We start from the raw sequence: 12,097 nt of genomic DNA, 5'->3' as shown, positions 1-12,097 counted from the left end.
TTTAAAGTGTAGAATTAAATTGATAAAATATTTAAAATTAGAAATTCTATTTGGATAAAAGGCATGTGCAATGTGTGAATTAAAGAAAGAGTGGAAAGAAATTGGACTAAAACTTAACAGCTTGGATTAAAGCCTAAGGGTAATAATTTGACTTTTTTTGGATCGAGGGGCCTGGGCCCTACCTTGTATCCGTCCCTGCACACCACAAACAACAAACCAAAAATATTAGGGAAAAATTGAAAAATATAGAAAAAGGGAAAAATAATCCCATAATTACGGAAATCTGTAATTAATTAGGGATAACACTTAACTAATTTTCCAAACAAAAGTTAGCACTTATTTTTCATATATTTTTTCAACCAACACGTGTTTTTCAAAATTACAGATTCTCAACATCACATTTCCCTTCCTTTCTTGTCTTATTCATGTCCTTCCTTTGCCTTATTCTTCTCCAACAATGTCTTATTCATCTTCTTTCTTCGCCTTACCCATCTCCTTTTTTATTTAATCTATCTTATTTTCTATCTAATTTCAGACATAAAGATCTATTTTTTATCGCGCTAGATCTATTCTCTTCCGCCGCAAGTTTGGAGTCCCGCAGCCGCTGTAAGCTTCGAGTCCCACAGCCGCCGTAAGCTTCGAGTCCCACAGCCGCCGTAAGCTTCGAGTCCCACAGCCGCCGCAAGTTTCGACTCTTACACCCGTTGCAAGCTTCGAGTCCCACACCCGTCGCAAGCTTCGAGTCCCATAGCCGCCGGCTCTATTTTTTATTTTATTTTTCAATTTATATAGCCTACTCCTAACTTCTTCTTTGTCCTAATTTTTCATTAGTCATGGTATTTAAGCTTCATGGTACTACAATCATTACTCAAAAACAAACTTCTTCATCTATTTATCAATATGCAATTCAAATTTCAATCGATTTCAGGTTTATATAATTGTTGTATTTTTATTGTGATATTGTTGTTGTTTCTTTTCACGTTGCCGCAACTGTTGTTTTTCTTTTATGTTGATGTTGTTGTTATTTTCTATTTTTCTTACTGCTGCTGCTGTTTTCTGCAGCTAATGCTTGTTTTTTCAGTATACTTTTTGTATACTTTTAGTATACCCTCATATAATTTCAGTATATTGTTTCTTTTTATATGTTAATGCAATTTAAAAGTTAAATGTATTGATTATTTTATTTTTTATGATTACAATAATTTGGTATACCTTTTTAATGTTTTATGTATAGTGTACATTTGTTATATGTACTGATTTGTCTAAATAAGTACAATATTTATTCTAATCATATTATGTATACTTTATGTATATTATCAATATGCTTACTATGTTTTTTTAATGCTTCAGAAATGCAACATCAGTTATTATCAGTATTTGGCATTATCTTTCGTATATTTCTACAATGTTTGGTATATCTTATATATATTTTATGTATATCCTTATTATATCTTTTACTTTTCTAATTTTTGTTTACGTGTTTGTATATTTTATGTATACCGTATGTATACTTTATGTATATCGTTTGTAATTTTTTAAAATAATTATAATGTTTGGTATATCTTATGTATATTTTATGTATATTTGTATCATATCTTTTAATTTTCTTGTTTATGTTTAAAATGTGTTTGTATATTTTATGTATACCATCTGTAATTTTTTTTAAATACATACAATGTTTATGCTAAACAAATTATGTATACTTTATGTAGATTATCGGTATACTTACTGTGTTTTTTTAATGCTCAGAAATGACAACACCAGTTATTATCAGTATTTGGCATTATCTTTTGTATATTTTTGTAGTGTTTGGTATATCTTATGTATACTTTATATATATTCTTATTAAAAAATTTACAAAAATTAAGTTGTTATATAAAAAAATAAGAATATTATATTAAAAAATACAAATTGTATATTACGGATATACAAAATAGCCTACAAAAAGTATGTCAATAGCCTGCAAAAAATATACAAATTAAGTTATTATAAAGACTAATCAAATATTGATAAATCTCATAAGCACACTCTTCCTCTTCCATAATCATAATCAACAACCTAATTGTTCTTTTATTCATATAATAATTATTTGCAGATATAACAAACTTCGAGCCAATATAGTTCTTTTACCATTGCATTAATTTTAAAAAGCTTTAACCTAACAATTATTGCAGCATTCCATAATCATCCTCAATTTGATTGCTTTTGATGCCAAAGACAATTATATGCAGATATAATAATCTTCGAGCCATTATAGTTCATTTGCCATTGCATTAATCTTAAAAGGTTTTAAACCGATAATTGTTGCCGCATTCAATCTTACATCTATATAGTATAACATTTATATACTTTTTGTATATTTTTGGTATACTTTAGATATATCAAAATTACATTACTCTTCTTTTCTCTCTCTAACTTCTCTCTCTACTGTAAATAACATAAAAACACAACAAACACATAAACAAAAATATGGCATTCAATAATTAATTATTGTTCTATTTCCTTTTAATTTTTGTTTCCATTTTCTTTCTAATCGAAACAAAAATATTGGATCCTTAATTATTTAATACCACTGCCACCGTTGGTTTAATCGTTGGAGCATAAGCAGTAATCTCCGGCGGTCGTTGGAGCTTAGACCGGGGACGACGATGGTCGTTTTGCCTGAAAAAAGTGTGATTGATTGATATTAGACGGAAAGTTGTGTCTTTGAAACATTAGCAGCTGGGTCTTCGTCTTTGCGGCAGTAGCAACCCCATCATCTCAGGTAACACTCTCGTATTCAACAAATGGGATGGTGATAGAAAGGATGAAATTGAAGGAAAAACCAGTAAGTTACGAAGACAGTGGAAGAAAACTATAGAAAAGAAAAGGAAGAATGAAAAGAAGAAGAAGGAAGGAATGGAAAGAACAGTACGTGGTTCAGCAATTAAAATAGCTTATTAAGTGTTATAAACAAGACTCAATCTTTTGTTGCAATTAATAAGTCGCTCACGTACTTATCTAATTACTTTACAAAAACACGTGTTACATCTAATTTCCTCTTTTAATTATCTAGTGATAGTTTTAGGTTAACCATAAAATTAATTTAAAAAAAATCACTTAAATTAAAAAATATGCTCTAAATCTAAAAATATAATATGTATCTAAAAAATAAAAACTTTTCACTTTCAACGCCTTTTCATTTGCCTATAAAAGATACACCGTAAATACATATTTGATCTGTTCATTGATACATTTTCGATATATCTATGACATAGAGTAGAAAAAACAAGAACTTTTAGGTGCTAAGTGAATTTTTTTTGAAAATTGTATTTAAAAGAATTGACACTTTTTATGCCATTTTGTGGTTTTCTTACAGAATTTTGAAGTCTTTCTTATAATTTATAAAATAAGTTGTACTTTTTTAGTAAATAGATAGTCAAATACATTATTGTTTTTAGATTTAGTAATTGTAATCATTCAATGAATATTTTACTATCCTGCATATATAATTTATTAACAAAAATTAACTATATAAGAAGGTTTTTTTTTTGTATTGGCAAAATAATATTTCACCTTTTTAACAATTAAAGTCTAACGTTTAAAACGTTACGAAATAAATTCTAATCTTTTCAATTTTTGCATTTTGTAGACTTATTCCGAATTCCGGCCCTTTTGTTATTTTTTTAGGTTACAGAACAATGTTTTAAAAACCGGCCCGGCTGGTCGAACCAGTTAAACCAGGAACCGGTTTCTAAAACCGCAAAAAATTGGACTTTTAGTTGAACCGGGTTGGATCGGTTTGAACCGGATCAAACCGGATTAAACCAGTAAATACCGGATGTCGAAGCGGTAAAAACCGGCGAATTGTAATTTTTTTATTCTGAGAACCGGTGGCCTCACCGGTTTGGCCATCGGTTCGGTTTTTAAAACACTGCTAGTGCAAAAATACGATTGTAATCTTCTTTATAAAATTTTAAAACGTCGGAATTTGATATGTCAATAATATGGCTGCTACATATGTAAATAATGGCCGGAAAAAAGTTCAGGCTACAAAATATAAAAATTGAAAAGGTTAAAATTTACTTCATAACGTTTAAAATGTAAGACTAAATCAGTAAAAAATTAAAACATTAAATTTGTTTTTTCCAATATTTCCTCTTTTTCTTCTTCATATAAACCAAATTATCTAAAAATAACCATGATTGTTCTCTCTCTTGTTTGCATTACATAGCTGTGGTATAGCGCACAAACACTGCATTTCTTGAATTTTATTTTTTCCAAATGTAGCTAAGTAAACGAGGTATTTAGAACACTATCTCTATGAAACTTCGCTTTGAACTAGTGTTATAACTGAATAAATAAAATTAGTTAGACTGTATTGTGATAATTTCATAACTTTTCATTTGTTTCGATTCTTATTTTACTGTATCTTAATTTATACAATGTATTTTATTTTATACAATGAATTCATTTAACATAAACATGATCAAATTGTACAAAAACTTAAAAATTAGAGTTACTAATTAAATTTATAAATAAATAAAATATATTTTTTAATAAATTTTTATAGAATTTATTTTGAACCAAATTCATCATAAATGTATCTCAGCTCACTCTTTTTAAAGTCTATTTTCTTCAAATTTAGAGTAAGCCATCTATTTTTTTAATATTTAATGAAGTAGAGACAAATAAAATATTAGTCAAACATTTATTAGGTTTTGAAAGGTTTAATACAGTTATATTTGTTTGAGAAATTCTTATTTTTCAAATAATAATCTCTTGATAGAGTTACTCAAATTCATTAAAGCATAATATAAAATCTAATTGAGCGTTTTAATTTCGATCATTATTAAGTCATTCGTATATGATTGCACAAAAAATTATTAGGTGAAGCACACTTATTTTGTTGGGTTAATCACTCTAAAGTTTTTTTAATTAGATTTGTTTGTCTTTGCGCTAAAATAACTATTTTTAAGATACGTCATCAAAATATTATTAACCTACATGATCAAAACTTATATGATTCAATTTTTCAAGTGCCAAATTGAATTCGAAACTTTTCCTTACAATCAAGTCCTTGCATTGTGCGCACACCTCGACCCCGTGGCCTAATTTCAACGTAGAAAAATAAGCACGTGCTCTCCATTCCCTCCCTCACTTGAATGAAAACAAAAAAGACATACAAAGATAAATTTTGCTGCTTAAACTTCAAACAAAATTCCAATTAAGACCAAATTTATATCTTTTAGAAAAAACCACTCTAAACTTAACATTTTTATTTTGTTTTAACTTCAGCTTTAAATTAGCCAATAACTTTCTTCTACCTCAACTTCAATTTATATCTAATGATAAAAAAAATATTTTGCCTCTTATATTTAGAATGAATATCAAGGTTTTAAACACACACACTTTTAAACTCGTCATATTGGATTAAAACACACTTAAAATAAACATTTTGACTCATTTTATCCCATCAATTCCAAACGGTGGAATAATTTACTGCTATCGCAGCTCCAATTGCTCTAATCATTTTGTTCCACCTCATATAAAAAAAATGAGCTGAATTAGCCAAAATATGGATGTTTTAATCCAACCCATAAACTTGTCCAGCTAACATTCTAATTTTGTGCTAGATGATGGGGCAAAATGAACTTTTGTTAGCCATAAATTTAACCTTAAATGATCCTTTGAGACAAATTAAGGGACCAAAACGAATGTTCGTTAAAATCAAAACCCTCACAGCAAAACAAACTTCGAGAGAATAAAATAAAACAAAACCAAACAGAGCCTTAACTCTCCCTTCCATTGATCTCTCTCAATTCCTCTGCTTATAGAATCAAATCAATGGCAATTGCATTAAGATCCTCATCAATAATCACCAAAACCAAATCATTTTCTTCTTTATTATCACGCGCCACTTTCTCTTCAACTTTCACCTCAGAAAATGACCATAAAACGGCGGCGGCTTCGCCGTTTTTCACCCCGAATAGCAATCTTGATCGCCGGAACCCTAGTAAGGATAAAAATATTCAATGGGTATTTCTAGGTTGTCCCGGAGTAGGTAAAGGAACTTACGCTTCTCGTCTCTCTAATCTCCTCGGCGTTCCTCATATCGCCACCGGTGATCTCGTTCGTGATGAGCTTAATTCTACCGGCCCTCTCGCTTCTCAGGTGATTTAAAGGGTTTTAATTTGTGGGTGTGAAAGATTTTGATGAAAACGATTTGATTTTTTTGCTGTTTTTGTATTGTCTGTTAAGTGTTTGGTTATATGCCTCTGAGAGATTTGGCATTAAAATTCAAGCATTTTAAGTTGGGCTATCTGATTGTATGTTCATTCAAACTTTGACTTTGTTTAATTTACTAAATGTTTTTTATTATGTTTGATATTTGATTTTTTTTGTTTCTTAGAGATGTGATATGATAATTGTGATGCAAAAGTTTGAGATTTTCAGGGGGGAGTGTTTTGATTGTTGTTGTTGTTTGTGTGTTTGTTGCAGCTTAAGGAGATTGTTAATCAAGGGAAATTAGTTTCGGATGAGATTATTATTAATTTATTGTCGAAACGGCTTGAAGATGGAGAAGCTAAAGGTGAATCTGGTTTTATTTTAGATGGCTTTCCGAGAACTATTCGACAAGCGGTGAGTACGAGTAGATGATCTACTTTTAGTTATGAGAGTAAGGAGAGTATAAGAACTTGGATAAAATATGTACTTCAAAGATTGGGAAGAAAATTGCACTTGTAAAAAAACGGTATTTTAGCAACCTTAACTTTTTCTCAAATCCTATCTGAATAGGAAATTGATTTGGAGGGTATGTTTGCACAGATATAGCCATGTAAATGCACTTTCCAGCCGCTGGATTTTAATTGAATTATTATATTAAATGAAGGTTTTTTTTATCTTTACTGAATTATTAGTTTAACTCTTTTTCTGAATTTTTACCCTATATATGGGACCTGCTATTTGTATGCCGTATGAAAAGGTAAAGGCGTGGATTATGTGATTACAAGGCTATTTAAAATTGACAAACAAATGTTCTTGAGACTGGAAAAATTATTCCTTGGTTAATGAGGGAATGAAACATCATTGAAGACTTTTTCTTCATTTTCTCTCTTTTGCATTATTATATACATGTATATAACTGTTACTGAATGTTATGCTTAATGTTGGTTTTAATCTTTATTTACTGCTTCTGGGATTACTTGCAATTTTTATAACATATTAAGGAGCTGAAAGGCATTTTCTGATTTGTTATGCATCAAACTCGCTCACTGTCTGTTTTGTCACCAAGCGTTGAATTGGTGAATTGCAGCGTGATGGTTTCACTCAAAAAGGAATCGTTTATGTATAATACAATTGACTGCTAGTTTAAATTCATTGGAAGTTGATGGGGTTTGATTGGTTAAATGATTTTGTAGATTTGACGCTCCTAGGTTAGGAGCAGTTGGTAGCATTGCCTAAAAGTATCAACGGAAAAAATGCGGATATACATTATTGTCACTCTGATTTTCTTTTATTTTTTTTAATTTGTTGACATAGATGTATATAGTAAAAATATGCAGTCTTTATTCTCTTAATTTTCCTCTGTTTTCCGCTCTATCCTCTTTCAATAATCGGATTCTCTCCACCGCTATAATTTGATGTTTGTGTGTTGGTTCTGCTCCAGGAAATATTGGAGGGCGTAACAGATATTGACTTGGTGGTTAATCTAAAGCTTAGGGAAGAAGCTCTACTTGCAAAATGCCTTGGAAGAAGGATGTGCAGTGAGTGTGGAGGAAACTATAATATCGCTAGCATTGACCTCAAGGGTGAGAATGGGAAGCCTGGAATGTATATGGCTCCGTTGCTTCCTCCTCCTCACTGTGCATCAAAACTTATCCAACGATCTGATGATACAGAAGAGATTGTTAAGGAGCGTTTTCGCATTTACAATGAAATGGTAATATTACTTTGTTGGTTAAATACTTTTTATGCAAAATCAAGTATTTCATTTCCAAGCTTTAAAGATAACAAATTTCAGTCTCCTGTGACATAAGTTTTCTGTTTTAGTTAGACATTTAAATATTATAATATGTATATGTGCCTTAAAGATACATACGGGAGCATTAGTGAATGGGAGAAAATTTAATACTGAAAATAAATAAGTAGGGGAGAAAAAAGCATTTAACTGTTCCAATTAACCTGGACTTGAGAAAAAAATGAGGGGAATTAAATATATCTCAATCTCCACCATCTTCAATTTTTATGGGTAATGCACAATATAACTTGTAATATTGCTCAACTTCAGGACAAAAGAAGTGTGGTATCTTTATTAATATTTATTTTCAGTGATAAGTGGGGGATTATTAATGATAATCTTACTAATTAATAAATAAATATATGAAAGAAAACCATAGATTCAAGCACCAGATCAGAGTACACCTTCAAACTTGTTGATGGCACTAATGAGTAATGAGTAAATTTATATGTCTATATCCACTAAAAGAATCAGACAACTTGACAACTTAGAATATTGATGCTTGTCATCAGTCATCACTGGTCACTACTATATTATTTTCATTCATTCCTAACTACCTTACCTGCTGTGGCAAACTACTGTTGAATTGTGAAAAACTTAACAGCTCGCTTCTCTGTAAAGAATCCTAATTCTATCTGCATGCTGCCTTCCCATGTCATGCCGTTATGGCAACACACTACTTTGGGTTTCTTTTTTTTCCCCTGCTGCACTCTTTGCTTCACTCCTCTGAAATCTATAATAGCCTCTAAAAAATGTGTATTTTTTTTAATACTTCCACACATGTGAAATAATGAAGCATGATGAACTTTTCTTAGTTATGTTTTTTTTCTTCTGAAATTTTTAAGCGTCTTCAATTTAAACTATAGGAATTCCCTCTTTCCATGTTATAGTTATGTTATTGAAATCATCATCCTGTATATTAAAATTAGATTGAGCCTATATGTTGCCAATTCCAATTCCATAATTTGTCTGCGTCTTAGCAAAATACTGGAACAGGGTACAATGCTGCCGAGAGGCTTCTCATTAGTATTGCTGGGATATTTGATGTCTGTTTGTTACTAATTATTTCGACTTATCCTCTGTAATCTTCGTTTACATATCAATCCACATGATAGTTAGGCCAATGGCTCTTGTTTGGGGATTGTTTTTCTTTGTTTTTAGTTATTATTACAATTCAATTCGTTCCTGCATTTTTAGATGTCCCCGTTAGTTCGAGCTGGTGTTTTCTCAGTTCTGTCACTTCCTGTAGTTTTCTTATCTAAGTGGTAGTTTGCTGATGAATTCATTAGGATCTTCCTTTCTTATAATGTAGAAAAGTGCATATTAATAGATCATAGTTATCATGAACTAATTAGATGTGATGGATAGGACCACAGTGTCAATTATGAGAACTAAATTTTTTGCCATTTTGGCTGCAAGAGCTATAATAATCTTCATTTGCAGATTATTTTCTGAACAATTGACCTTTTTTGTTGCTACAGAGTCGACCGCTTGAAGGTTTCTACCGCAGTCGTGGGAAGCTATTGGAGTTCGAACTTCCTGGGGGAATCCCAGAGTCATGGCCTAAGTTGCTTCAAGCTCTGAATCTTGACGATCACGAAGAAGAGGAGTCAGAGACTGAAGGCAACATGGTAACCATGTAACATACTTGCAAGGTAATTAAATTTAGGTCATTCTTTGCTTGTGAGAGGCGATATTTAATTAATGAAAGGGAGAAAAAAACACACGCATGTGCAATAAACAAATTCTAAACAGTTAGAAATTGTGTGAAGAGCAGGGAGGTCCTGTGAACTGTTAGTTATACTATCTGTTTGGGTTTGGTTAGTCCAAAGTAAAGTAATCAAATAGCTTTAAGTTTAACATTGATGAAATTATCTTGGTTAATGGGTGGTTTAGTCCATTGCTAATTATATTTTGGGCAATTGTTATTGCTGTTCAATTTTGCTGTATTTTCTTGATTATGAAGTTTTAGCTTTAAGTTAACATTGATGAAATTATGAAATAGCTTTAACCATGAGAAGTTTTAGTTTAGGGTTTTTCTTTGGATGTGAACATTTTTTCTTCTAATTGGCAATATCACTCATTCATTATGAGGTGTTTGACAAATATATCCATTTTAGATGTTTCATTCTAACTTTCTAATTCTTTATTTTTAGGGTTAATTACTATTACCCCCATGAGGTTTGGTCTGGAATACTATTTCCCTCATGAGTTTTAAAAGACGACTATTTCCCCCCTGAGTTTTATGTTTCTAAAATTCCCTTTATGGAAGGGGGTATTATGAAAACACAAATATCAGGGGGTAAACCATTGACTTTTTTAAAACTCATGGTTGAAATAGTATTTCAGACCAAACCCCATATGGGGGTAATAGTAATTAACCCTTATTTTTACCCTTTTCAGTCATTATCATTTGAGATATAAATGTAAGGAGAAATAAATTTGTATTGAGAAAAGAATATAAAAGTTCAAATGTAATAAAATTTTAATTGATTTTCTATGATCAGGCGTTAATTTTATTGTTAATAGTCTAAATTTTAAGATAATTTTTAGGATTATGTCAAATTATAAAGTATTTTATTAAATTTAGTAAAATGTTTTTTATTTTCTCAACAGCGACATATCACACAAATGGTATAAACGTTAGATAAAAAATGCTAGGTCGTGGATTTAAATTCTCTCACAAACGCTCTTTCTCTCCAATTATATAAAAAAAAACAGCTAGCGACAAATCAAATCAACACTAATAAGATTTCGTTGCTGAACTATTCCAAATCCGTCTATATCTCCAATTTCTAAATTAGCAACCTTCGTCAAAATCTGTCACTAAAAACCAAATTTCCATTAGTGGTAGCAACTGGAAATTAAAGTGGTTTGCAAATTTTAAGGAAATGTGATTTAAACTAGCTAGAGAAAGAAAAATTAAAGTTGGAATTAAATTGTAGGAAAAATGTTGGGAAGAAATGACCTTCCCCTAATAGAATTAGGACATCTTTTATTTAGTGGACGCCGCTTTCCGGCGTCCACTCCTCTGGAGGGGACGTGAAATGTAAACGTCCCTCCTTAAAAAAATTTAAAAAAATTATTTATTTCGAGTTTTTTTTTAAAAAAATATTTATCGGGGGTTGTTTCCGAACGCCGATACTCGTTATCCGATGAATTGTACTCGTTGTTCGTCATTTTAATCGATTTTTTACGTATTTGTTCGAATGTATTCGAATGAGTTGAGAGAACTTTTTTTTCAAAATTTTGCTAAAAGGGCAGAAATATCTTTTGCCTGTGCGGTGGTAAGTAAAACCGGGCGGTGTTTAGCAATCCAGTAGTTTAAGATCTCATTTTGTCAATAGATTAAACTGCAAACATTCATAGAAATCCTTTTAAGGTATGGTAAAATTAATTAATTCCGACCTAATTGCAATGAGGGCTTCCACGGAGAAAGAAAATTTGGATTTTAAATGAAGCTTTAAAAGATAATAGGGTTTTCTCTACCATGGATTTTGTTTCCTAGTGCTATCTTTATTTATGAGAAGGCATGGTAGAATTAATTAATTTCAATATAGAAAAATAGAAGAAATAAATACGACCTAACAGTTTGTTGTCCAACGTTTATTGCATTTAAATTATAGTAACTCGTTGATAATCATCACGTGATACTTTGATTATTTAACATGTTTATGTACTAAAAGTTTTAGTAGGGACGATGTAACTCTAATTTCATCAGTAAAATATATTACTAAAACAAATGTGCTTATGGAAAGACCAACATCCAGCAAAAAATAATCGATTAATTATTAATTAGTATTGAGCATATAATTCGTAGAAAATTCCCAATTTCATTTCTTGGATTTTATTCAATGGACAAAATTGCAACTTTCACAACTTGAAATAGTACAACTATAAACATACAAAAAATCAAGGTCTTCAAATAAATAAAATGTAGCTGCACTGCACCCCTTTGGCACCAGCTGGCACTTTAGTACTATCATTTTGTCCTTTAAAATGACAGCAAAACGGGAAAAGTCAAAAACTAAAAACCCACACGGTTCATTCAAAATTAAAATTAAACCAATTAAATTAATCGGTTAATCTAATTAAAGT

General features: G+C 30.7%; 1 protein-coding gene across 1 annotated transcript; it reads left to right on the top strand.

Annotated features, from left to right (window-relative positions):
• Nucleotides 1-5,736: 5,736 nt before the first annotated feature.
• LOC126660174 (probable adenylate kinase 6, chloroplastic) lies at nucleotides 5,737-9,938 on the top strand. Its single transcript, XM_050353522.2, has 4 exons — nucleotides 5,737-6,153; nucleotides 6,481-6,621; nucleotides 7,649-7,921; nucleotides 9,481-9,938. Exons 1-4 carry the CDS (start codon nucleotides 5,827-5,829, stop codon nucleotides 9,640-9,642), a joined length of 903 nt encoding a protein of 300 aa, XP_050209479.1. The 5' UTR covers nucleotides 5,737-5,826; the 3' UTR covers nucleotides 9,643-9,938.
• The last annotated feature ends 2,159 nt before the right edge of the window (nucleotides 9,939-12,097 follow it).

Source organism: Mercurialis annua, linkage group LG8, assembly GCF_937616625.2.
Source record: "Mercurialis annua linkage group LG8, ddMerAnnu1.2, whole genome shotgun sequence".
Classification (NCBI taxonomy): domain Eukaryota; kingdom Viridiplantae; phylum Streptophyta; class Magnoliopsida; order Malpighiales; family Euphorbiaceae; genus Mercurialis; species Mercurialis annua.
The sequence above is the reverse complement of the archived record's forward strand: the minus strand, read 5'-3'. Positions and strand labels throughout refer to the sequence as shown.